Source organism: Sphaeramia orbicularis, chromosome 17 (assembly GCF_902148855.1).
Source record: "Sphaeramia orbicularis chromosome 17, fSphaOr1.1, whole genome shotgun sequence".
Classification (NCBI taxonomy): domain Eukaryota; kingdom Metazoa; phylum Chordata; class Actinopteri; order Kurtiformes; family Apogonidae; genus Sphaeramia; species Sphaeramia orbicularis.
In genome coordinates, this window is record NC_043973.1 from 34,290,089 (window position 1) to 34,317,018 (window position 26,930).

Consider the following 26,930-nt stretch of genomic DNA (forward strand, 5'->3'; position numbering starts at 1 on the left):
TTCTCTCAGCTGAAGACACTCTGGCAAGAATCATCATTCAAATGCCGCAATGACTGGTCAGTGTTTTCATTCCTGCAGCTGTGATTTATACATATCCATGTCCGAATCTGTCAAAAATTAGCTTAACATACTGATATAATTTGCATTACAGTTAATGAAAGAGCTTGTGCTCAGCTCTCACTAAATTGGATTTAAGCTGAAAGGGCTCTTGGTTAATAGTATAATAGGAAAAATACACAGCCTCTGGCCAATTCACCAAGTAAACAAAGGACAGTCTGTGTGAGAGTAGATCAGATCAGGAACGACCCTCTGACACAGATGACACAACAGGAAAAAGCAGGAGAGCGTCAACTCAGTGTTTTACAACATCTGCTAGGGAATGTCTTTTAAATGGTGTGTTTTGCTTATGTATGTGTTTTTTATGTGTTTTTTTTTTTAACTCTTTAAAGGACTGATATTTTGCTTTTTTAAATGGAATTATGCATTTTAAAGCAGAGTGTGCTAATAGTACTTGTGTTGCATAAGGGATCGGAGTTTTACTTCTACTGCTATTAAACACAAAAATGACATCCTATTTTTCTGCACTACATGACAATCTCTTTGTTTTTCAACTTATGCTTATCCATCACTGCTGTTTGATGTTTCATATATTTTGGGAGAACATAGACAAAGGTTGAAGTCAGACAGCAGAAGTTTTGGAGGGAATGTGGAGAATTTGATGTAGATCACACACATGTCTTTTGGAAATGTGATAAAATAACTGTGTTTTGGGAGATGGTGTGTGGAGTGCTACAACAAATAATGGAGTATGAACAGAATAGACTTTATTTTGACATTTGCACAGATACATAGTAAGTATAGGTACATCAGAATTCTTGTGCGTTTCCCTGAGTCAGAAAAGGAGTTAGAAAAAAGGTAAAGATATGACAAAAAAGACATGCAAAACATAAACACAGCTAAAACATGTAAAAAAAAACCAGTTATTGCACATACAAGCACAAATACATATTTGTAAAATAGACTATTATGACAAAAAAAGAGTAATAATAATAATAATAATACTAATAATAATAATAATAATAATAAGAGTACTGAGAGGTAACAAGTTATTGCACATTTGAATTAGAATTAAAAATACCTGGATGTAGTTAGCAGGTTATTGCACATTCAATTAAAATACTGGGAGGTTGAGATTCCAATGTGCTGTGATGGACTGTATTTGTGTAACTTGTCTGATGGAAGTGTAGTAGGAAACGACACATACTTGGTTAAAGGAGTGATATTTTGCTTTTTAAATGGAATTATGCATTTTCAAACATTTCCCTGTGGTCTCCATAAACTGTAAATGCTCTACTTGGGTCTGAATTCTTCATTCATTCAACTCCACAGGTCCATCTTCAACCCTATTTCTGACTAATGACACCAGAAAGGTCGCTTTGAGCGCTGGCCCTTTAAATTCAAATGAGACACTTCAGGCTCCGCCCCCTCCAGGTTGTTGACTGTCCTGTTCTGTCCCGTTCAGCCACTTGCATTCGTTAATACAACCAATAACTGAACATTTTAAATAATCAGCTCCAAGTTTGGACATATTTTCAGTTTTTACTACAACCACTGCTGCTGATAAACAGTTTTGTCGAGCTGGAGAAATATTTGTCAGAACTCTGGACCTTATATGTGCAAATGTTGTGATGTCACTAGTTATAAAATGTAAGAAATTAAGCTGGAATTAAAACGGGTTGTAGAAATCCACTCGATTTTTGCTGGAATGAATATAAAGATAGCTTTGCAGCACCTGGAGGGTTCAAATTCTAACTTTTAGAACTGTTAGGGTCCAAATACACAAATAAATGAACCACAGACTAAAAGTGGGTTTAGATAAATATGAGCCCTTTAATACCTGACGTGTCACTGCTGACACACCCTGCACATATGCATTTTGGATGGCTGTAACTCTTTCACTGTTTGTGCAACTGGAAAAATTCCAACAGTTTCTGAAACATGAGACATTGCACTTTATAGGCGTTATTGTTTCATTACAGTAATTTCACTAACACCTGTACTAGAGGGTGTTTAAGAGTATTATAACATGCACTAAATTGGAAATGACTGCTAGATTTTGAAAGTTCTAAGTGAAAATGGGCTAAAAGACTCACTCACTGCATATTTTCTAACCTTGTCATAGTCAAAATAAGAAAAAAAAAAGTCCGGACGAACCATTTTAGGCTTAGGGTTTAAAGGGTTAATCCTATTCTTTTTTTTGTAGTTATCCTTTTATTATTATTTTTCAGTCAGCATTATTTTAGCATTTTACATTGTGTACATGACTTCTGTGTATATAAAGAAAAAAAAAACAAAACAAAACAGAACACAAAAATATACTCAAACAGGGGAGCAGTAATAGTAAAAATATACAAAGCAACCAAAAATATAGTCAAAGGGAAATAATAAGTATATTTCACATTCCATTCTTTTCCGCTGTTTAAAATGAACATTGAACATTTAAAGTGTAGCACGAACCAAGGGTTTACTTGATCCATCCAGTAAAATCCACTCTTAATAGTGTTATAAAATCAACCCAGTTTTTCCAATAATTGTTGAATTTGTCTGAATCCAGTCTGACAGAGAAAGTCCACTTCTCCATCCTATAGATGTCATCTATAACCTCTATCCAGTCCTCCATTTTTGGTGCATCCTTTTGTAGCCACTTCCTAGTGATGACTTTTTTACCTGCCACTGACAATATTCTGAATAGATATTTATCCTGTGAATGTGTTCTCCCCTGGTTCTCTTTTCCCAAGTCTATAGTTTCAAATGTGAATGGAAATTGGACTTTGAAAATTTTTTCCATGCTTTTCTTCAAATCCTGCCAAAAAGGCACAATATGAGGGCAGTCCCAAAAATATGAAAATGAGTGGCTTTACTTTCACTACATAGTCTCCAGCATCTTGTATCCTGAGATTTCTGCACTGGTGTAATAAAATATCTCATAATATTCTGCCAGCCATATTCCCTCCATGATAGGGAGCATGTTTTCCATTGTTGCTCATTGATATAGTCCCATTCCTCCTCCGTTAACATTCTTCCCACCTCTTTTTCCCACTTTTTGTTTATATATGCTGTGTTGTTTCCTTTTACACTTTCCACTTCTTTATACAGTTTTGATATTAATTTCTTGCCTGAGTCTGATTCATATGGAAAGGGTTAATCCTGTTCTTATCTTATTACTGGGACCTGAGTACATATTTTGTTCTTCACGTGCAACATTGAATGAATGACAGTAAATGAACTTTGAACCTTGAACCTTGAACATCTGCCTCAGAATCAAGAGTAAAATGAGACTCTGACACTGGTGTAATTTACAATAACAGCACCATCAATATGATTTATATAATTGTATAATAATAAATACCAGATAGTCCCTTTTGTTGTGTCTTCACTGCATGACTTCAAGCCACAAATAAATGGAATTGAGCCACAATTAATTCAGAAAACCGCTGGTATAATGGTATAAAGTGTGTGATTTATAACGTAGTGAAATAAATGATACAGATTAAACAATTCACATGATATAAATCACAGTGTGATGACAAATACAATTACAGCTTACATATTACCCACAGTTCGGAGCTTAACATTCCTCATTGCATCATTCATAGCATTGTAATACCCCTAATATGTCACATTTTTAGATATTGAGCATGTTTGTGCTGATTGATTTGCACAGGCAGCCGTTACTGGACGCTTTACCAGCCTGTGGATCTGAAAACTGCATCCTGCTGCTGACCGACCTCATGAGGAACGAAGAGCTGGAGGACGAGCACGCTCAGTCTGTCCTCACCACCATTGCCCTGATGCCTCATCCATCACCGCAATCCTCGCCTCGGTCAATGTAGGAACTTTACCGTGCTGTGACTTGAATCTGTACAAAAAATTAAGGCAGATCGATGCTTCAGAGCAGCGGCGTCGACATTATTGAATGAACTGGCCTTGTTCTTAACTTGTGCTGGTTCAGTGGAGGAGAATGGGATTTTTGTGGTTTACATTTTTATGAGTCGTAGAAGAAGTTTATAAATACTATGAACAAAGATAAAAAAGGATATTCTGGGAATTACATCATAATTTTTCCAGAAAAAGTTTATGTTACAAGAATAAAGTCTTTGACAGCAGTAGGTAGTTTTTATAAGAAAGTTTAAAATAAAAAAGTTAATTCATTCATTCATCATCTGAACCCACTTTATTCTCACTAGGATCACGGGGAAATGAAAAAGTTATGTCAAAATTATCTGTTGAACCCAGGAGTTCAATCTGTAACCAAAGTACTGTGAGTTTACTCTCATAATAGTTTGACCTTTTTCTCAAATGTTACAACCTTATTCTCAAATATCATTCTTTTCAATTTTTACTTATACAATTATGACTTAATTGCCATTGAGTTTATTCTCAAAATAGTTTGAGTTTTTGTAACAAAAGAAAAAAAAATACAACCTTATTCTTGTAATATTGTGCCTTTTTTCTTGAAATATTAGGACTGTTTTTCTTGTAACATTAAAATAATTCTTGTACTTTTTAGTTTAGTGCTTAAAGATACTTTCAAGATACATAAAGACTCTTTACATAAATTAAAACAAAAGAATGTACAACATTCACAGAACTATAAAACAGAAAAGTAGCATCGTGAAATCAGCAAAATAATCATATATCAATCATACAAAAAGCACTTGAAAAACATCACAGAAAATATGAAACGAAATATTACCCTTTTCTCCCAATATTACAATTATGTTCTTTATATATTTTCCAATCTTCAATGTAACTTGTATTTTTGTTCTCATAAAAATGCAACTTTTAACTCATAGAACTAAGACTTCATTATTATAGCATTGACTTTTAACTCAAATATATTGACTTTATTTTTGAAGCATCTTATTATTTTTTTTAAATCTTCACTAAAGCCCCAGTTCTCTTTTATAAAATACTGTGGTTTCTACAGTTCTTTCAGAGGTCTAAAACCAAACTGTCTGAATTTAATACCTTGAAAGCAATTTGAGAGGATGTGAAAAAAAAAGACTGGATCCAGTGTCTAATTAGAGGCATTTGAGCAAAACAACGGTCAAATTAAGAACTTAAGTAGATGAAGAGTTAAATCCAGCAGTGATCGTCTGCTGTCACACATGGTTGTTCTGTTTTCACTTTGGATGCATCATCAAAGTTTGGCCCAGTGTGATGAAATGATAATAATGATGGTCTTAAAAGTCTTCAGCTGAACTTGTTGGAACTTGCAGAAGCCTTTCTGTGCTATATTAGTCAAATGAATGCTGGCGTTAATAAAGCAGTGAAGTGCAGAGTATCAGTCTGACAGTCATGTGTGGTGTTTGTGTTCAGGCTTTATTGGAGGTCCCAAAGGTGCGGTCCAGAGCCTTATTAACCGGATCATCACTGGTCTATCAGCTGTGTCACAGATCCCAAACCTCCTGCAGTGAACTTCCACAGGTACAAACCTTCATACAGAGTCTGGAGGAAACCCTGAAGGACGGCTGTGAAGAACAAGAGCCCACGCAAGTCAAAGAGGTACACACACTGACAATGGTGATTTAATGGAATTATATAAACCAGGGCTGTCAAACTCATGTTAGTTCAGTTCCACATACAGCCCAATATGACCTGCAGTGGACCACATCATTAAAATAATAACATGATAATACATAAATAATATCAATTCCAAAATCTGTATGTCTATTTTCTATGTTTTAGAGTGGAAAAAAGTAAGATTATATTATCAAAATTTTTTACATCTACAAACTATCCTTTAAAAAAATGTGGGAAAACATGAACAATCATGACCAAAATGAAATTTATTAAGAAAAAAAGTGCAATTTTAACAATTTATGCCATTATTTGGCCTCAGCTTCTCATTTTCACATGTTCATTACAACGTACAGATCACAGTGGATCTACAAATACACAAAACATTTAATAACAGACAGAATATTGGTAAAATTACTCTTAATTCTCTTAAGACTGTTCAGGTTGTTCATATTTGTTCAGGTTTTTCACATTTTTTGTAAAAGGCTAGTCTGTAAATGTTAATATTTTTGTGTAATTTTAATTTTTTTACACTAAAACAAAGAGAAAATTTGTGGTTTTCATTATTTATAGTTATTATGATAGTATTTTACTGCTCTGACCCACTTTAGATGGAATTGAACTAAATTTATTTTGACATCCTTGATTGTTCATATCTTCAGTGTATTTTTTGTATTTCACTAATTCATCTAGGGGCTGGACTGGACCCTTTGGCGGGCCGGTTTTGGCCCCCGGGCCGCATGTTTGACACTCCTGATATAAACTGTATGAATTTAACCTTTTATAGGGCACTTGTAGGAATACTCTGAAACTCAAAATTTCAGTCTTAGTGTGTTATTGGAGGACATATTACCCCGCCCCTTAACGGGAGGCAAGGGTATTGTTTTTGGTTTGGTTTGTTTCTTTGTTTGCTTTTGTTTAACACTTTAGCAGCAATCCTATTGGTTGAATTCATACCAAATTGGGTTTATAGATTGCCAGTTACCCAGAATAGATGTCATTACATTTTGGGAACAGTAGGTAAAAGTTCACATTTTTATGAATTTTTTAAAAATCTTTTTTTTTTCCCCATTTACTTATAATGGGCAAAATTTCAATTGTCTGTAGCAGCAAAACTATTGGTTGAATTCATACCAAATTGGGTTTATAGATTGCCAATGACCCAGAATAGATGTCGTTACATTTTGGAAAAATTAGGTCAAAGTTCAAATTTTTAATGAATTGTAAAATCTTTTTTCTTCTCCCATTTTCATGTAATGGGTGAAATTTCATGTCTATAAAAACATTTTGTTTCAATTTACTTGGCACATATATAGAGATAATTGAAATGCTGACCTGTACCTGGCATCACTTGTTACTTTTGTGAAATTTTTCAAATATTTTTATTGTCATGTAGAAAATGTAAGTTATTGAAGTTACCATATTTAGTTCCTTACACATAACTGGCAAACAAAAAAATCCAAAAAGTATATATAAAAAATACAAGAAAAACACATGTAAGGTGAAATGAACATCGCTTTTAGAACATTAGACCAGCATAAGTGCTGGTCCAGATCCCTGTCCACATCCACATGACCCCTTTGAACATCAGTCATTACATTAGTACCAGTACTGCATGGTACCGAACAAAGCACAGGTGGACCTGACAGACCCTGGAGACCACATTGGACCAGACAGACCCTGGAGACCACATTGGATCTGAGAATGTTGACTCACTGTCCTCACTGGAACTGTTGGTTTCACTGTCTTGTAATGCATGTGGAAATGACCAAAAATAGTCACTTGCTCGATAAAGCCTTAAAGACAGTTTCATGGGCTGTAAATATGCTTTTACTTTCTTGCCTGCCAGCTTCTGTATGCTCTGAAATCAGTGGGAAACGCTGGTCTGTGGGCTGGGGCCTTCATCCCTCTGTTAACCCGCTGTGCTGTCAGCCCGTCGGCGGCACTGGAGCTGAGACTGGCTGCCGTTCAAGCCTTCAGACGGATTCCCTGCTCAGATAACGTGAGTTCACATTGACACCATTAAACTGAACTGATGATAGAACAGACAGCATTAGAGCATTTACCCAAGTGTCTGTTAATCATACATTTTTCTGTTGGACTTGACTGGATGACACAAGATTTATACAGGATCCAAAGGTGAATTTATTTTCAGAATGTCCTCCATAGTCTTAATATTAAACTAATTTGATTCCTGCTAATCTGCAGATTAAATATTTGACTATTCAAAAAGATTATTTTACTGGTTTAACTCACTTCAGCTCATTGGACTATATGTGGCCCCTGACCTAAAATGAGTTTGACACCTCTGGTTTAAGGCATGTAATTATAATGTGATGTTTAATTTATGTTTGTTTTAGTGTATTTTAACCCATAAAGTCCAATATGAGCTACTTTTGTGTCAGTTACCAAATACATTTTCCTCTCTATTTAACCTTTCTTAAGTGATTTATCACCATTTATTATAACATTATCCTCTGTAACTTGCATTTTTCAGTGTAAATCTTTTTTTTCCTATACTTAATTCACTGATTATGCAGATGTTCAGTAAAGCTCAGAGTAAATTCAAAGGTTATTATATCAGAAACAGAGAAAACTGAAGAAAAAGTGACTTTTACTGTAAAATATATCATTAACTGAACATAAACCCAGTGTGTCCATCCACTGTCATTGATCCAGCTCCATGGGTTTGACTGGGGAATCAATGTTGTAGAAGATGACGGTGTTTCCACGGTAACTACGGAGCCTCTGAACGTCCAAATGGGTCATATCTGATGACCATGAAAAGATGACAAACTGCATTTTACACCAGTTATTTACATGTATTGATAGGATTAGTGGATCAACAGGTATTAAACAGTTTCCATCAGTAGATGTTTGGCTTGGTGGTGGATGTTTGGGTCTTTATGGGTTAATGTGGTGGATCTGATCTAAAACCGCAAGGGACTGAAATGTTGGAAAAACATGTTCCCAGGTGCAAAATAGAGGATTTGCCCAAAACAGCCACTGTCTTGTCAAAATATTTTATCACTTAAAGAAAGCTCATGAGTACGTCAAGCTGCTTCCTGTCTTCTCTTTGAAAAAAAATATCCAAATGTTGTGTTAATGAATTCATGATGAGCTGCGGTGGAAGTGATGGGCTGACTGACAGCCGTTTCCTTTCTTCAGAGGTCTGTGCTGTTGCAGCTGTACCGCTCGTCCCAGGAGGATCCGGAGGTCAGAACGGCTGCATACCAGCAAATCATGCGCTGCCCAGACCAGGACCTGTTCCGAACGGTGAAGGAGACCCTGAGGAACGAGACCTCCAGCCAAGGTCTGGGCTTTGTTCATACACCATATCAGCACACTGATGACTCCCAGTAAAAGTATGTTAAAAATGCTTGTATAACTAGCAGACATTTAGGTAACATTCCTGTTATCATATTATGTATCTGCTTTTGTAGAACATTTCATCTGTGTTGTTCTGGGACACAAGTGGATTTAGCAGTTTGGCCGTTTCTGTCAGTAGTATAGATTATTTTATTATTATTATTATTATTATTATTATTATTATTATTATTATTATTATTATTATTATTATTATTAGATTATAGATTACCTATATTTAATTTTTTTTTTTACTTTATTTTTACTACTTTTGTTGTTTTTTGTTGATATAGATAGATAGATAGATAGATAGATAGATAGATAGATATAATAGATTATTGATTTTTTGATCCCAATCTGGGAAATTACAGCTTTTGACACTGTAAAAAACAGAATACACACACAAAAAAAATACAACACAAGTATGAACACACTATACATAATGAATGAGAATTAGTATTAACTGAACTGGATAAGAAATCTGGATAATTTAAACAGTAAGGTGCAATAATAAACTGTAATGTGCAAGTAAAATGTAATTTTCCAGTAGGCCGGAGGTGCATAAATAACAGTAAAGTGCTTTTCTTTTTTTTTTTCTACAGTTCTATGTCTTTTAATCTATACTTGTATTTTATTCTTTTATTTTGGTTTTATTTATTCTTCTGTACAGCACTTTGGTCCACTGCGGTTGTTTAAAGTGCTTTATAAATAAAGTTGGATTGGATTGGATTAATGGAAATAGGTTTATGACAGGGTTTAAACATCAGAGGTGAGTTTTTGTAAAGAGAAATGGAATGTGGCAGGAAAGATTTCCAGTATCTGTCCGTTCATACGCCATACTATCGTCTTACATTTATTCATATACAGTTGGTCTTAATTATTGTTTTTTTTTAATGGTTGCCTTAATTATTTTGTCATCCTCATCATTTTTGCCTCATGTTGAGTAGTTTTTTGCCCATATAGCTGGAATAAAATATTTTTACCCCTTCTCATATAATGATTCATAGATAAAGTGTAACTAGGACTCAATATGTAATCATTACACCAAGTCAAAGGTCATTATTGATATGTAGAAATAAGAATAAAATGTAAAATTTGTCTGAAAAAAGATTATTCCGACTTTATGGGTAACAGTGTATTTGTATTTGTATTGATCTTGACTGTGTTTTCTAATGTCAGATTTACGTTCTCCATACAGATCTTGTACCTGTAACATACTGTGCAGTGAAATATACTATATAATAAAGTTTTGATCTATTAATCAGTTTTTCACAAGGCGTTAACATGATTCTACTTCGTGTGTTTTTGATTCATCATCTACTGAATCACCTTAAATACAAGTGAATAGATTTTTTTTTTTTTTTTAATTACTGATTTTGAATAACTAATAGTTTCGCACCTTACAGATGTCATGAGTTGTACGAAATGGTACAGATATTTTTCAGGCATGTTTTGTTTGATCTCATGTGCTTTTTGTTGTGTAGTGGGCTCATACGTGTGGAGTCACCTGACCAACGTCCTGAGGAGTGAAGACCCATGAAGCAGACGCTGATCCAGTCTCTGCCGGACGATATCATCAGCAGAGATTTTGACAGAGTTTTTAAAATACTCGTCTTATTCAGATCACACTGTCACATCAGGTAACAATAGCTTTTATATTTATGCTTTGCACCTACATTAATTATTTATCATTTTTAAATCAGTGAAAAGTGATAGACTCGACTAACTCTTGAGTTTGACTTGTGGTATGAACCAACAATCATCCTTTTTGGAAAGATACTTAAGTCACAAACTCTGAAGCATGGCTGGGACAAATCTAATGCAATTTGTATATTATCATCATAAGGCATGCACAAGCTTAAGGCTAATGATGTTCATTTTGTCTTCTGTTAATGTAATTATACTTTTCTTTTTTCTTTTGTTCAGACAAGGTATAGTTTTTTTGACAGTTTCAACTGTGACTCCAGTCTTCCTCAGGTAACATCTAAAAACTATACCTTGTCTGAACAAAAAAAAAAAAAATATAATTACAGACTCAAACTTTGTGATTTTTTCATTTTCTATTGGATCCAAAAAGGTTTTAAAAGTTCAAACTCAACTCATAAAGGAAAAACTTCATCCTCCATCAACAATTTGTCAAGAGGATTAAACACTGTTAATAGGTTTGGACAATATGTTCAATTAATTCAATTAATCAAAGTTTTGCTTTATGAAAATCGTGAAAATGCCTACATCACTAAATTGAGATTATTTCTGTGAAGACAGTTCTTGCTTGATAAAAATCCAAAATGCAACCTGTTTTCTTCTTGTAATGTATTAACTGTGAAAGGGTTTCTGGTCATATGTGGCATCTAGGCTACAGCAAAGAAAGTGTGTTTTAGAATTGTGTTTGTTTAGAGTTCATATTACCAAGAAACAATCAATTAAAACTGTACACTGTCTGCAACACAAAAAAACCATCCATCCATTATCTTCCATTTTATCTGGGGCCGGGTCGCGGGGGTAACAGTCTAAGCAGGGACGCCCAGACCTCCCTCTCCCCAGACTCCTCCTCCAGCTCTTCCAGGGGGACCCCGAGGCGTTCCCAGGCCAGCCGAGAGACATAGTCTCTCCAACGTGTCCTGGGTCTTCCCCGAGGTCTCCTCCTGGACACAAAAAAACATTTTGATTAAATTTATTGGGCCAAAGTGCTCGGCTGCAACTGTCACACAACTGTAGTGAAATATTCAGTAAAATAATATGAATATAAAATAAATACTTGAGGAAATTATAATGCTCTAAAATTAATGAGTACTGCAGTAAAAATAGTTTTAGGTCACTTTTCAGTTTATTTTAACTTTGATGCAACAAGTTTTTATATGAAACACAGAAACAGTTACCCCTGTTTTCACTTTGGAGCATTTTATTTTAATTTCAAGGCCACATGTATTTCTTGTTCATTTGGGAACCTTGTAATTGATGGTTTTTCATATAGAATTAGACGTTTCTATGACTTGCTTTGTCTTGCTTTGCTTTTAGACAGTTTCTTGAATTTCACCACTGAAATGTAGAACACTCATGAGCCTTAAAGGTTAAGATTCGACACTTAACCCTTTAACAACAACAGTCTCTCTGGTGCTGCATTTTGCCCTTTACAGTATTCAGATTACTGAAACTCCTGAAGCGTTCACTCTATCCACAGAATTCAAATGACATCAGAAAGCTGAGATCCTGAGCTTTTTGACACTTTTTAACACTTACGGCAGCAGTGTGGGACTCTATTACAAGTAGAAAGTAACTGTTTCAGAGACCTCCACAGAGGCTAAAAAACACCTGGAAATAACACAAAATATGAAGCCATAATATGAATACTGAATATTCAAGACCAAAACATGTTAGAGCAGATGTAAAATAGTTGAAAGTTTAGTTTTGTAATCTCAGAAAGTTTCATTATGGACATTTACAGTTGTTTCTAATGATACATATGCTAAAAACTTCAAGTCTGTTTTTTTTCTTTTTACTAAACACAGTTTTAAGTATTTATTATTTATATATAATAATTAATGGCCAGATTTTGAAAGTTAAGTTCTTCCTGAAAACAAAGATGCAAAAGAATTGGCAATAAAGGCATTTTCTGACACTTTTATTGCAAAGAAAATATTAAGACACCTAGGCGGCCTGTTATAATGGCAAAGGGAAATACAGGTGGAAATATTTGTAAGAAAGAAGAAAAATACACATGCAGACCTTTTTTATACAATTGTTGCAAAAATGATTAGACCATCAAAAGTCATCAAAAACAACTCCTGTGTGTCATGTGACTAAAACAGACAGAAAAGAACATGGAATGAATAAACGCTGTTTTTGTCAGTACAGTGACACAGATACTGATGTAAGAACTAAAGGGATTTTGGTTTTTATCCAAAAAAACATGTTAAATGGATAGATATCATCTCTGAAATTAAACTATGAGATTTTTTTTGTTGTTCTCATTATATTTGTCCAAACAAATGGACCTTTAGTTGGACCAGGCATTAAAATGAACAAGAAACTGAAGAAAACAAGGGGTGGGCTAAGAATTTTTTTTCCACAACTGCAGATGCACTGCAAAAATCTATATTTACCAAATGTGTTTTCTCATCTCTAGTCAAAATACTCATCACACTTAAAATTCAAGACTTAATTCACAATTTTTTTTGCTTAATTCAAGCAAAAAAATCTGCCAATGGAACAAGTGAAAATTATCTTGGTAAGATTTCTTGAAATAAGATTTTCAAGATCTATTGTCTAAAAATAAGTTCTTATATCTCACCGAAAAGTTTCTCTTTAGGTGATTATCGATAGCCAAAAAACAAAACCTCCTCTTTGCAAATTTTCAGATTTTGAGTTTTCACATTAAATGGTGAGAACAAGGATGACTCCACATTTTCAGTCGATCTGCGAGATAATCCTGCCCTTTCTTATGACATGAAGGTCACCTGACAACAACAACAAAGGCCATACTATAATAAAACTAAACCATTAATTAATCAATCAAATTTTATTCATATAGCACCAAATCATAACAAAAGTTCTCTCATGACACTTTACATATAGAGTTGGTTCAAACCAGACTGAAGCCAATTTACAGAAACCAACAGAATCCTCCAGGATCCACGTTTTTTTTGTTCTCTGAAAAAAATGATTTTTTCAGATAGGAGGTTTTGTATTTTGGCCATCGTTATGTCTTATCTTAAGTGATGAGATATTTGGACTAGAAATGAGAAAAATACACTTAGTCAGATTTAGATTGTTATAATGTTATAATGGCAGTCTGAATTGTGTGACTTCATCCCACTTTTGTGTTATTGTACTAATTCAGTCAAAAGATGGTCATATTTAGTGCTCCATTTAATACTACAGTATGTATCCAACAATTAACCAACAGTCTTGTTTTTTTCTGCTTGTTTCAGACATCGGAATCATAAATGTGGAAACGTCTTTAGTTTTCTCCCCCAAATCATTTCTGCCGAGATCTGCTTCTGCCAACCTGACGCTGTATTTTCACGGAAGGGCGCACAACCTTCTGGAAGTGAGTCTGGTGGATGTTTGACCTCTAGGATTGGAAATTTCTAAGTTTTTCTTAACCCTTTCATGCATGAATTATGAGAACCTTAGTCAATTCTTTTTTCTGGAGTGTTTTTATTCCTCTTTAGGCATAAAAAAACAATGCAACTGATTTTTTAATTTTTTTTATAAACCTATTTTTTGGGAAGTTACAAAAATGTCTATTCAACTGGACACCATGCATTTAAGTTTTGAAGCAAAGAAACATTAATTTAAAAAATCATCATCAGAAAGTGATATACTGTGTGAAAACTATGAAATAAAAACATTTTTAATGCAGCTAATTGCTAAATTGCTACTGTTTTCTCACATTTGATCATAGTCTAATATTAGTTATTACTCATTTCATGGAGATAAAATCCTCCTGAGACCCAGGAAATTGACAATTTTAGCTTTTTTACATTAAAAATTGTCTTGATTGGAAACTGAATAATGCAACAGTTTTTTCAGATTCATTTTTTAAATTATTTTATTTGTTTATTGATTTTTTTAATGGAATGTCCTTTGCAATGGACAGTATTTTTAAAGTAAAGCTGTCAAACTTTTGTCCCCTATAGAGGACAAAATGCATTACTGGGTTTCAGGAGGATATGCAAACCCCCCCCCCCCAAAAAAACACTTTTTTTTTTTCCAGAAAACTGTTAATTACAGTCTAATAATAATAAGTATCAGTCATATTATGGTATATAGTATAGATATGATTAGACTAGGAAGGTTATTATTGTTATTAATTATATAAGGAGAAGGGGTGGAGTTTATAAGTTGTACTTCCTCTCACTCCTTTTTGAATATGTATTATATGTCTTATGTTTAAGTGTTTTGTTTATTTATTTTCTTCTGTTTGACATTCATATTTGAAATAAATACATCAATCAATCAAAAATCAAATCAATCAATAGCAATTAGCAATTGATTTACACTCAAACACGTTAGTGCAGATCAGGTTTATCAAGAACAGTAAAGTTACAGTAATGGTCTGAATATCAGTGTATTATGGGATGGTGCATTAGTGTCCACTGTGTTGGCTGATATGGAACTAAAACAATAAAACCCATGAATACAAGAGAACAGCTGGAGAAGAACTGACCACTGCAGTGACCACTGGAGTGACCACTGTGCATGAAAAGGTTAAAGTTAAAAAAAGTCACATTTCTTTCCTGACTCAACCGTAGGTGGACCTCCGTGTGGAAAATGCCGAACCGCTCCTCAAGCACATTTTCGCTCAGCAGACACCTCCGTCTAATGGAGAATCCAAACAAGAGTCAAAGGGGACGAGAAGAAAAACAGACAGAAAAAAAGAAATGTGTTTATCTAGCACCAACAATTATCTGAACAAGGCCAGCGATGGTGAGTTATCTGCCAGTGCTGTTGGTCACCCCTCCTGTTGTTTTAGGACGATGCGCTGATAATGGGGCACATTTGACATGATGACAGCTTTGTCAAATGGAAACAGGATCAACAGAATGGGTTTGTGCTGTCAAGTGTGTGTTAGGAAGTTTTTCAGGTTAAGGAGTAAATACTAGTAAGCCCATAATTTGTCTTTTAGGCTTTTCAGTCTAAGTCAGTGTACTTGGAACATAGTGATAAACATAAGTAAAATTACCAAATAAGAAAACTCTGACAATACACTATAATCTATCAGTTCAGAGTCATAATTGTTCTGCACCTCTATGACACCATTTCACCCTCAACAACCTACACATTCACCAGCACCAAGAGCTACTGATATAAATGTGTATACCCTTGACTTTTCCACCACTAATCTTATCAATACAGTTAAATAATTCAGATAAAATGCAATTTAAAAAGCTTTCCAGCAGCATAAATTATGACCCATGTGGACATTTAGAGTAGGGGTGTCAAACTCATTTTCTTTCAGGGGCCACATTCAGCCCAAATTGATCTCCAGTGTGCCGGACCAGTAAAACAGTAGCATAATAACCTGTAAATAATGACGACTCCAAATTTTCTCTTTGTTTTAGTGCAAATAAAATGAAATTATGGTAATATTCACATTTAGAAACTATCCAAACAAACAAAAAAAATATCCAAACAAAAATGATGTGAATAACCTGAAAAACAGAGATTTCTTGAGAAAAATGAGTGTAATTTTAACAATGTTACACCTGAACTTATCATTCATACATGCATATTATGGGCTGGATCTACAGAGGCACAGAATATTTAAGAACAGGAAGAAGAAGGTTAAAATGTCACTTTCAAAATGTGAGGTTTTTCACATTTTATTGTTAAAGGATAGTTTGTAAATGTTAATATTTTCATCATTTAATGTAAGTTTTACACTAAAACAAAGAGAAAAATATGGAGTTGTCATTATTTATAGGTGTAATGTAAATTATGTTTTTCACAATAAACTAAGAACATTTGGAGTCATTATTTTAGGCTATTAATCTGTTATTTTAATTGAGATCACATTGTTCTGTATGTGGAACCTGAACTAAAATGAGTTCCTTGATTGTTCAATCTTAATTGTTATCTTAAGTGTAATTTTGCTCTTTGCAAATTCATCCCGCGGGCCGGACTGGAACCTTCGGTTCTGGCCCCGGGGCCGCATGTTTGATACCCTTGATTTAGAGGCTCCGTAATGAACATGGAAACTCCGTCATCTTCAGTAAAACTGCTGTAGTCTGACAAATGTCAGTGGTTGTAGACACTTGTTTTATGTCCAGTTAATAATATATTTTTGCTGAAAGTCATCTTTTCTTTAGTTTTCTCTGTTTGATATAATAACCTTTGGATTTACTGAGTAATGAACATCTACATAGTCAGTAACTTAAATATCAGCTGTTTTTCACACACAGGTAATATTGTTTAATAAAACGGTCAGAAATCACTTAGGAAAAGTCACATATAAAGAAAAAAAAATCACCACAAAATATTATTCATAATAGTGAAATATTTGTACTGAATTCTTTCTTCACCAAAAAATATGTGTCTTGTTCTCATCTTGTTTCTATATAAATTCAGTTATGTCAAATATTGTAAATAAAAATTACATGAATATAAAAGCTCACAAAGGGAAATACAGGTGGAAATATTTGTAAGAAAGAAAAGAAAAATACACATGCAGACCTTTTTTAGACAGTTGTTGCAAAAATGATTAAACCATCAAAAGTCATCAAAAACAACTCCTGTGTGTCATGTGACTAAAACAGACAGAAAAGAAAACATGGAATGAATAAAAGCGCTGTTTTTATCAGTACAGTGACACAGATACTGATGTAAGAACTAAAGGGATTTTGGTTTTTTATCAAGAAAACATGTTAAATGGATAGATATCATCTCTGAAATTAAACTATGAGATTTTTTTTGTTGTTCTCATTATTGTCCAAACAAATGGACCTTTAGTTGGACCAGGCATTAAAATGAACAAGAAACTGAAGAAAACAAGGGGTGGGCTAAGAATTTTTTTTCCACTACTGCAGACGCACTGCAAAAATCTATATTTTACCAAATGTGTTTTTCTCATTTCTAGTCAAAATATCTCATCACACTTAAAATTCAAGACTTAATTCACAATTTTTTTTGCTTAATTCAAGCAAAAAAAATCTGCCAATGGAACAAGTGAAAATTATCTTGGTAAGATTTCTTGAAATAAGATTTTCAAGATCTATTGTCTAAAAATTCTTATATCTCACCGAAAAGTTTCTCTTTAGGATTATCGATAGCCAAAAAACAAAACCTCCTCTCTGCAAATTTTTAGATTTTGAGTTTTCACATTAAATGGTGAGAACAAGGATGACTCCACATTTTCAGTCGATCTGCGAGATAATCCTGCCCTTTCTTATGACATGAAGGTCACCTGACAACAACAACAAAGGCCATACTATAATAAAACTAAACCATTAATTAATCAATCAAATTTTATTCATATAGCACCAAATCATAACAAAAGTTCTCTCATGACACTTTACATATAGAGTTGGTTCAAACCAGACTGAAGCCAATTTACAGAAACCAACAGAATCCTCCAGGATCCACGTTTTTTTGTTCTCTGAAAAAAATGATTTTTCAGATAGGAGGTTTTGTATTTTGGCCATCGTTATGTCTTATCTTCAGTGTGATGAGATATTTGGACTAGAAATGAGAAAAATACACTTAGTCAGATTTAGATTTTTGCAGTGTGCAGACTGATTTGCTGAAGAGTTTCATACAGATACATTTATTTCACCTGTGAAAACATGTTTTCTTTTCCACACAGGTGAGTTTTGGTTCTTTATGTGAGGTCTGTGAGAAATCTTTCAAAAAAATGTGTGAAACCAGTGAAAACAATGTTAACACATATACGTCTGTGCTGAGAAGGTGATGGTGAAGATCAGATGGCGACTTCTTTGTCTCGTTCAGTTGTTTGGGAGGAGACGGGCCGAGGAGAACAGTCCCAGGTGTTGGGTCAGTGTGAAGGTGTTTGGGAATGAACTCAGTGCTTTTACCTGTGAAGACCTCCACAGTGACATCAACCAGCTGTCTCTGAGCATGGCCCAACTGGCTGTAAAACTGCTGAAGGTACGGGAGTATTTCAAGTACATATATGAAGTACTGTGTAATCCTTTCTTCTAGATTAACTTTATGTAGAAATTAAGTAGAAATGCTTATTTAAACAGCCAAAATTGAAATAATTGAACTGTTATATGTACTTTAACTTAGCAAATTTGGTGTTTTTCCTTTCAGTAGTTTTGGTCACTTAGAGCAGTGGCGTCAAACTCATATTAGTTTAGGTGCCGCATTCAGCCCAATATGAACTCAAGGGGGTCAGACCAGCTAAATAATAACAGTGGAAAAATAAAATTATATTATGAAATATTTACATCTATAACATATCCTTTTAAAAACTATGAATAACACAAACAACCTAAAATTCCTTAAGAAAAACAAGTGCAATTTTAACAATATTCTGCCTCAGGTTATCATTTACACATGTTCATTATAACTTACAGATCACAGCGGATCTAAAAGACACAAAACGTTTAGTAACAGGCATTATACTGGTAAAATTATACTTATTTCTCTGAAACATTTCATGCTTTTTATATTTATTCATGTTCACATTTTTTTTTCACAGCCCAATATGATCTGAAGTGGGCAGCAGCAGTAAAATAATAACATGATAATTCACGAATAATGACAAAAATGGCCTAAAATTTGAGAAACATGAAAGGAATGAAAAGAAAGAAAGAAAGAAACAAAAAATATAAATATGAACAAAATAAACATGAGTATAAAACGTACAAAAACAACTTGAGAAACATGAAAAAAATGAACAGAAATAGACAAGTGTCACAAAATGAACAAACATCAACAAAATAATGTTAAAGTTGCACCTACTTCTCTTAAGACATTTCAGGTTCATATTTATTCAGGTTAGTCCCATTTTTTGTGAAAGGATAGTTTGTAAATGTAAACATTTTCCTGTAATTTTGCTTTTTTTTTTTTTTTTTTTTTTTTTTACACTTAAGCAGAGTTCTCAAACTCCTGTTCTTTCGGGTTCCACATTCAGTCTGATCTGATCTGCAGTGGACCGAACCAGTCAAATAAGAAGAGAAGAACCGAGAAATAATGACAACTGACAGTTTATGTCTGTGTTTTCGTGAAAAAAAAACCCCCATAAAATTATGAAAATGCTTACTTTTTTAAAGTATCCAAACAAAAGATGTGAATAATAATAATGTTATTTTTTGCACCAAAATTTGAAGTTGTCATTATTTATAGGCCTAATGTTAGGTATTTTTTGGGTGGTTTTTAGGTGTTTTTTGGGTGATTTTTTTGGGTGGTTTTAAGGTGATTTTTAGGTGTTTTTTTGGGTGATTTTTGTGGTTTTGGGGTTATTTTTATGTGGTTTTTGGGTGATTTGTAGGTTGTTTTTGTGGTTTTTATGTGGTTCTTGTGTGATTTTTAGGTGGGGTTTTTTGGATGATTTTTATGTGATTTTTAGGTGTTTTTTGGGTGATTTTTTTGGGTGGTTTTTATGTGGTTTTAAGGCGTTTTTTTGGGTGATTTTAGATGGTTTTTGAGTAATTTTTGGGTGGTTTTATGGTCATTTTTGGGTGAATTTGGGTGATTTTTGAGTAGTAACTTCTCATTTGTCCATGTGCATTCTGGATCAGATCTACAAAGACACTAAACACTGAGGAACAGGAAGAAAAGAGTTCAAATTGGACTGAATTTAATACAGATATTTCAGGTTGGTCACATTTGTTCAGGTTATTCACATTTTATTGGTACAGGAGAGTTTGGAAATGGAAATATTTTCATAATTTAATGTTATTTTTTGCACTAAAACAAAGACAAACATTTGTAGTTGTCATTATTTACAGACATAATGTAATATTTTTTTTTTCCCAGTAGTAAATCTGCAGTCATTCTTTTGTGTGGGTTCTTCTACTGTTATTATTTGACTGTAGATCAGATTGGTCTGGATGTGGAACCGACACTAAAATGAGTTCCACAGCCTGGACTGTGGAATTTATACTTTTTGCAAATTCATCCCAGGAACCTTTGGGGGGACGCATTTGGACCCTGGGACGCATGTGTGACACCCTTGCTCTAAAGCAAAGAGAAACATTTGGCGTTGTCATTATTTACAGGTTATTATGATAGTATTTTATTGGTCTGACCCACTTGAGATCAAATTGGACTGTATTGGCCCCTGAACTAAAATGAGTTTTACACCCGTTGACTGTTAATATCTTCAGTGTTATTTTTGCATGTGACCCTTTAGCAGGCCGGTTTTGGACCACGGACTGAATGTTTAAAACCCCTGACTTAGAGATATTTGGCTGTTGGTGGGAGGAAGACTGGAAATCTAAGGATTATAAAGTGCAGATGTTTGTGTTAAACTGTAATTAGTCAGAAAAATAGTGCAAAAAAAGTGCAGATACTTCTACTTTTATATTGTGAGTGAGGCGTATAACTCACTAGCCATGAACCTCGGAGTTCTTCGGTACGCGACACGTATCAGTAAACAAAGGCTCTGGAATCCAACTTTTCTGTTTGGGGTCTTTACTTAAAACGTAGATTGATACAAACAAAAAAAAGATGAATTTCTAAATTAAATTTCATGACAGTCAAAACAGTCTATTACAGAAAAGAGCAATCAGAATTATGTATAATGATAATTTCAGGGGACATACAAATGAGTTATTTATTAAATAAGGATTGTTTAAGTTTAAAGAATTGGCTGAATTAAGGACATTACTGATTGTGTTTAGAGCGAGAAATGGACTTTTGCTGCAAATTTGCAGAGATAATTTGTTTTGGTCACAGGATGAAGAGCATAGAAGGAGGTTTAATTTTAAACAGCAAAGGGTTCGGACTAATGTGAAGAAAATGTGTATTGTTTGTGGGTGTCAGAATGTGGAATTATTTGGCAGTGGAAGAGAAGAGCTGTACAAATATTTATCAGTTTAAGAGTTTGTATAAGGAAAGAATAGAGAAGCTTTATAAAAGCATGAAATGACATAATTCAACTTATGGATGTTGGATTTATTTTATTTGCATTGACTATTATGTAAACTGTTTACTGTAATAACTGTAATGGCAATGTATCTGATGTAAGCAGATGTTTCAAGAAAGGAGCAGGTATTATAAGTTTTCTTCATCCTGCTCCTTTCCAATCATTTAGATTGGAATGAATGAATAAAATGAAATGAATGAAATGAAAGACTGTGATGCTCCAGGCTTCAGGCTTCCGGTTCCACTTCTCTTTCTTTCGTTTTTATTACACTGGGTTATAAAAAAATGTTTTTTGCAAGTTGTCTAGGTTTTTTCAACTGAATTAGGACCATTTTGCACCGCTAAATCCAAAAATGACATCTGTTTTTCTCAATCAGGTCAGGTTTTTTTGCTAATTTGATTTTGAAAAATTTGATCTTCTCACAAAATTGATTACATTTTTGTGACTTTATCAGTTGATTTTTTATATAGTTCTCACCCAAAATAGGTTTTAAGAGAAAAAAATCATTTTCTAACAGGATTCCTGTTAGGAATAATGGTGTATTCACCGCAGATGTAGCAGAATACATCAGGCTTATTTTTGCAAGATCTTCTATTTGAAGCCATTTCATTCACCTGTAATATTAAAAAAAGACATTAATCATAAATTGGCAAAAGTAAAATCTTCAGAACTCGTTTTTGCAAGAAATATGAAAGAATTTTATCGTATGATGTGAAAATGCCCATAAATGTAAGCAAAAATGTTAAAAAGCCAATATGTAGCATAGTTCAGAAAGTTGACCAGATTGAGCAAAATTAATGTGATTTTTGGATTCAGCACACCAAATTATCCTAAATCAGCTCAAAAACCTTAAACAATAAATTTGTTGTTGACCAGTGTAATCCTAGCAGCCAATAGGACTGCATCACACAATGATATCAAAACTTGTACTATTATTACTCACATTCATATAATAGATAAATTATTAATAATGCATGAAATATAAATATAAATATGAGTTTTTAACTGAAGCACAAAAAATGGCTCTAACATATATAGTAACAAAGACTTCAGTGGAACTTTTTCAACCCTCAGTGAAACAGGCAGTCACAGCAGAGTCCATACTTTGTCTGACTCATTTTCTCCTTCACTCGTACTTTCTTCCTCGCTGTCTTTTCTCTCCGTCCTCTGCGTCCTCAGGGTCAGGAGGTTCAGCTGAATCACAGAGCTGTGTTAATGACAGAAGAGCTGCTGTTGCCTTCTCTGTCCGGTTTACCCGTCAAACTGGGCATCAACATGACCTCCCTGCTTTCACTGAAGCTAAAAGGCAACGCAAACTACAGGGACATGGCTCATTTCTCACTGACAGGATACATCAAACCCAAGTAAATGCAAATTACACAACAATATACACACAATAGTTTTGGTTTTATTTCGAGTAAATGACTGATTTTAGTTTATTTAGTCGAGTATTACAAGTCATGTATTGATTTACAGAAGCAGCGAATGGTAAAATGATATTTAATCCATAAAAACTCAAACATCCACCAGCGTCCAAAACCATCTACAGATCTAAATTGTTTAATACCTGTTGATCCACCAATCCTATCATTACATGTCAATAATTAGTGTAAAATACGGTTCTTCATCTTTTCATGGTCATCAGATATGACCCATTTGGACGTTCAGAGGCTCCGTAGTTACCATGGAAACACCGACATCTTCTACAACACTGATTCACCAGTAAAACCCATGGAGTTGGATCAATGACAGTGGATGGACACACTTGTTTTAAATTCAGTTAATGATATATTTTACTAAAAAAGTCAGTTTTTCTGCAGTTTTCTCTGTTTCTGATGTAATAACCTTCAACTTTAATCTGAGCTTTTATGAACATCTACATGATCAGTACATTAAATATCGGAAAATACATGATTTTGACTGAAAACATGCAAAATATGGATGATTATTTTAGTAAATGGTGACAAATCACTTAAGAAATATTAAATATAGAGAATATTTATTTATTTATTTATTTATTTAAGAACTACCACGACAGATATGACCCATTTGGACGTTCAGAGGCTCCGTAGTTACCATGCAAACACCGTCATCTTCTACAACATTGATTCAGCAGTAAAACCCATGGAGTTGGATCAATGACAGTGGATGGAGACACTTGTTTTTAAGTTCAATTAATAATTTATTTTGTTGAATAAGTCACTTTTCTTTACTTTTCTCTGTTTCTGATGTAATAACCCTCAACTTTAATCTGAGCTTTTATGAACATCTACATGATCAGTACATTAAATGTGGGAAAATACATGATTTTGACTGAAAAAATGCAAAATATAGATGATTATTTTGTAGTCAATGGTGACAAATCACTTAAGAAATGTTAAATATAGAGAAAAAATAAATAATAAATATTGGTCACGAGACCCACCCATTTGGACGTTCAGAGGCAGAGGCTTTGTAGTTACCATGGAAACACCGTCATCTTCTACAACATTGATTCACCAGTAAAACCCATGGAGTTGGATCAGTGACAGTAGATGGACATGCTTGTTCTAAATTCAGTTAATGATATATTTTACAAAAAAAGTCAGTTTTTCTGCAGTTTTCTCTGTTTGTGATATGATAACCTTCAACTTTAATCTGAGCTTTTATGGACATCTACATGATCAGTACATTAAATATTGGAAAATACCTGGAAAATATAGTAAATTGTGACAAATCACTTAAGAAATGTTAAATGTAGAGAAAAAATTGTATTAATTAATTAATTTAAGAACTACCATGACAGTAGCACCAGGTCTTTATGGGTTAGATTTACAACAGTCCTGGTCTTTAGGAGAGCAGTTTTTTTTAGCTAAACTGAGAGCAGGTGTGACATGAAAGCTGTTATAAATGAAAAAGGCTGAGTATACTGAAGTCACAGAGACGTTTTGAGGTTAAATAGATGCTACTTAATGCTCAGTGTTCTCATCTTAACCAAGAAGTCCTTTTTTAAAAAAGATATTATAAAATAAGTCCACTAAAAGAAAAAAATTGCAACAGTGCAACAAAGCAAACATCCATGAAGTGAGAAGCATTTGTTTTCTCTGAGGAATTAAATGATTTAATGCAGTTCTCATAAGTTTTAGTGATAGTTTTTCAGGTATTGTGAGGTTAAGCATTGATTTAGTGAAGCAGAGAACAGTAGAATGTATGTCAAATAATTTACAACACTTGACATTAAATAAGAATAGGATGATTGATGTAAAAGTTTTGTCACAAATGGACAGTGTTAAAGTCATGAGGACGTTTTTTAGGGTAAATAGTCGTTCTTAGTAGTCAGTGTTCTTATCTTAGTGAAGAAGTCAGAGCTTTTTTAACATATTGATGAAAATGTGTCCAATAAGAGAAACTGTTTGATTGGTTTCTGTTGTTCTTTAATTGTTCAGTCTAGTTTAAGTTGTTTTATTTATTTTACTGCAGAAGAAAAATGTAGAGTGAAAGAATCCATGCAAAAAAAACACAAAAAAAAGCCAAACACCGTCCATGTATACCATTAGCATTTTACATTGTTTGACTCATGGCAGGGTTCACTAATTAACCAATGATATTCCAAACTGTGTTGCATTTGTAGTTTTTTATTTAGTCATTCATTTTCTTCTAGTGTTTTTAACCTGTATTACCCTGGTATGTTCTCAGTGCCTTTGTGGGGCTGTGGGCCAGGATGGGGGTTGACGGGGCTTTGGGTCAGGCTGCGGTGGAGTGGGTGTCAGACCTGAGGAGTTCCACCAGTCTGGATGGAAATGTTCAGCTGCAGGAAGGACAGGACCTCAGAGTCACACTCAACACGCCTGAAGACGTCATGGACATCATTTCATTCAGGTAAGTCTGGTCATGGAGGAAACTACATATGTGTACAGTATTCTGCAATGTACAAAACACAGTAGTCGTGTATTTGTATTTACCATTTTGACCAAGACTATATATCAGTGGTTTCCAACCTTTTTTGGTTGTGACCCCATTTTAATGTCACAAATTTCTGGCGACCCCCAACATTCAAAATGGAGCCTTTTTTTTTGGTTTAAAATTAATTTGTTTTTGATCATGTAAAAGTTTGCTATACAATGTTGCAAATAAACGTTAATTTTAGACAACATTTTGATTATATAATGTAAATTTTTATCAGTAAGTTTTATTTTTATTATTATTTTTTTAATCAATTATTAGAAATTTCAGGCGACCCCAGACATTCAGAATGGAGACATTTTATTTGCTAAAATTCATTTGTTGTTGATTATGTAATAGTTTACTATAATATATTGCAAATAAACACTAATTTTAGGTAACATTTAAGCTATTTAAAGTAAATTTTTTTTAATTTAATTTTTTATCGCTTACTAGAAATTTCAGGCGACCCCATTTGAATTCCAGGTGACCCCACGTGGGGTCCCAAACCCAAGGTTGAAAAACACTGCTATAATACTTGTAGAAGTACTTGTGTCGTTTACTGTTTTATTTGTTGTGGCTTTACTGTATTTAGTGTATATATTCATTCTAATATCAACTCATAATTGCAGTTTGTCATGTCATGTGGAGCGTTAATAAACACTGAACTCAACTGAGCTGAAAATAATTTAACCCATAAAGACCCAAACAGCCGCCGCCAAAACCATCTACTGATCTAAACTGTTTAACACCTGCTGATCCACTAATCCTATCAATACATGGAAATAATTGGTGTAAAATACAGTTCTTCATCTTTTCATGGTCATCAGTTATGACCCATTTGGACGTTCAGAAGCTCCGTAGTTACCGTGGAAACATCGTCTCCTCCTACAACATTAATTCACCAGTAAAACCCATGGAGTTGGATCAATGACAGTGGATGGACACACTGGGTTTATGTTCAGTTAATGATATATTTTGCAGAAAAAGGTCACTTTTTCTTCAGTTTTCTCTGTTTCTGATATAATAACCCTCAACTTTAATCTCATCTTTTATGGACATCTAAACATGATAAGTGAATTAAATATAGGAAAATACCAGGTTTTTACTGTAAAAACACAAAATAAAGAGGATATATTTTAATAAATGATGATGAATCACTTAAGAAAAGTTAAATGTAGAGAAAAAACTATTGTAGAACTTCCATAGAAGTAGCACTGGATCTTTATGGGTTAATCCAAATCTATTTGTGAGTATTTAGCTGTCATTATTGGGGACGTATGAATGGACACATATTTTATCCACTGTAGGTTATGCAGGCCCACATATTAACCCTTTTATGCACAATGGTTACTACAGTAGACAACTATTCTACAGCTGGTCTCGTATATATATTTTATGTATATTTTATCTGTATATTATATTTTTATATTTTGTGTTTAGTTCCATATCAGCCAACCCAGTGGACAATGATTCATCATCCAAACACTGACATTCAGACCAT

At 33.8% G+C, this 26,930-nt stretch overlaps 2 protein-coding genes across 2 annotated transcripts in view; both read left to right on the top strand.

The window, feature by feature from the left end:
- Positions 1 to 3,698: 3,698 nt before the first annotated feature.
- LOC115437387 (apolipophorins-like) lies at positions 3,699 to 10,489 on the top strand. The gene is made up of 6 exons (XM_030160615.1): positions 3,699 to 3,889; positions 4,297 to 4,321; positions 5,383 to 5,568; positions 7,433 to 7,585; positions 8,752 to 8,896; positions 10,434 to 10,489. The coding sequence occupies exons 1-6, from the start codon at positions 3,699 to 3,701 to the stop codon at positions 10,487 to 10,489; spliced, it is 756 nt and encodes a 251-aa protein (XP_030016475.1).
- Positions 10,490 to 18,360: 7,871 nt separating this feature from the next.
- Positions 18,361 to 26,930, top strand: part of LOC115437388 (uncharacterized) — a 9,196-nt gene continuing 626 nt past the window's right edge. The window contains exons 1-3 of the mRNA XM_030160616.1: positions 18,361 to 18,558; positions 22,685 to 22,869; positions 25,181 to 25,363. Of these exons, the coding sequence (XP_030016476.1) occupies positions 18,361 to 18,558; positions 22,685 to 22,869; positions 25,181 to 25,363 (566 nt within the window). The remainder of the gene's footprint in view (positions 18,559 to 22,684; positions 22,870 to 25,180; positions 25,364 to 26,930) is intronic.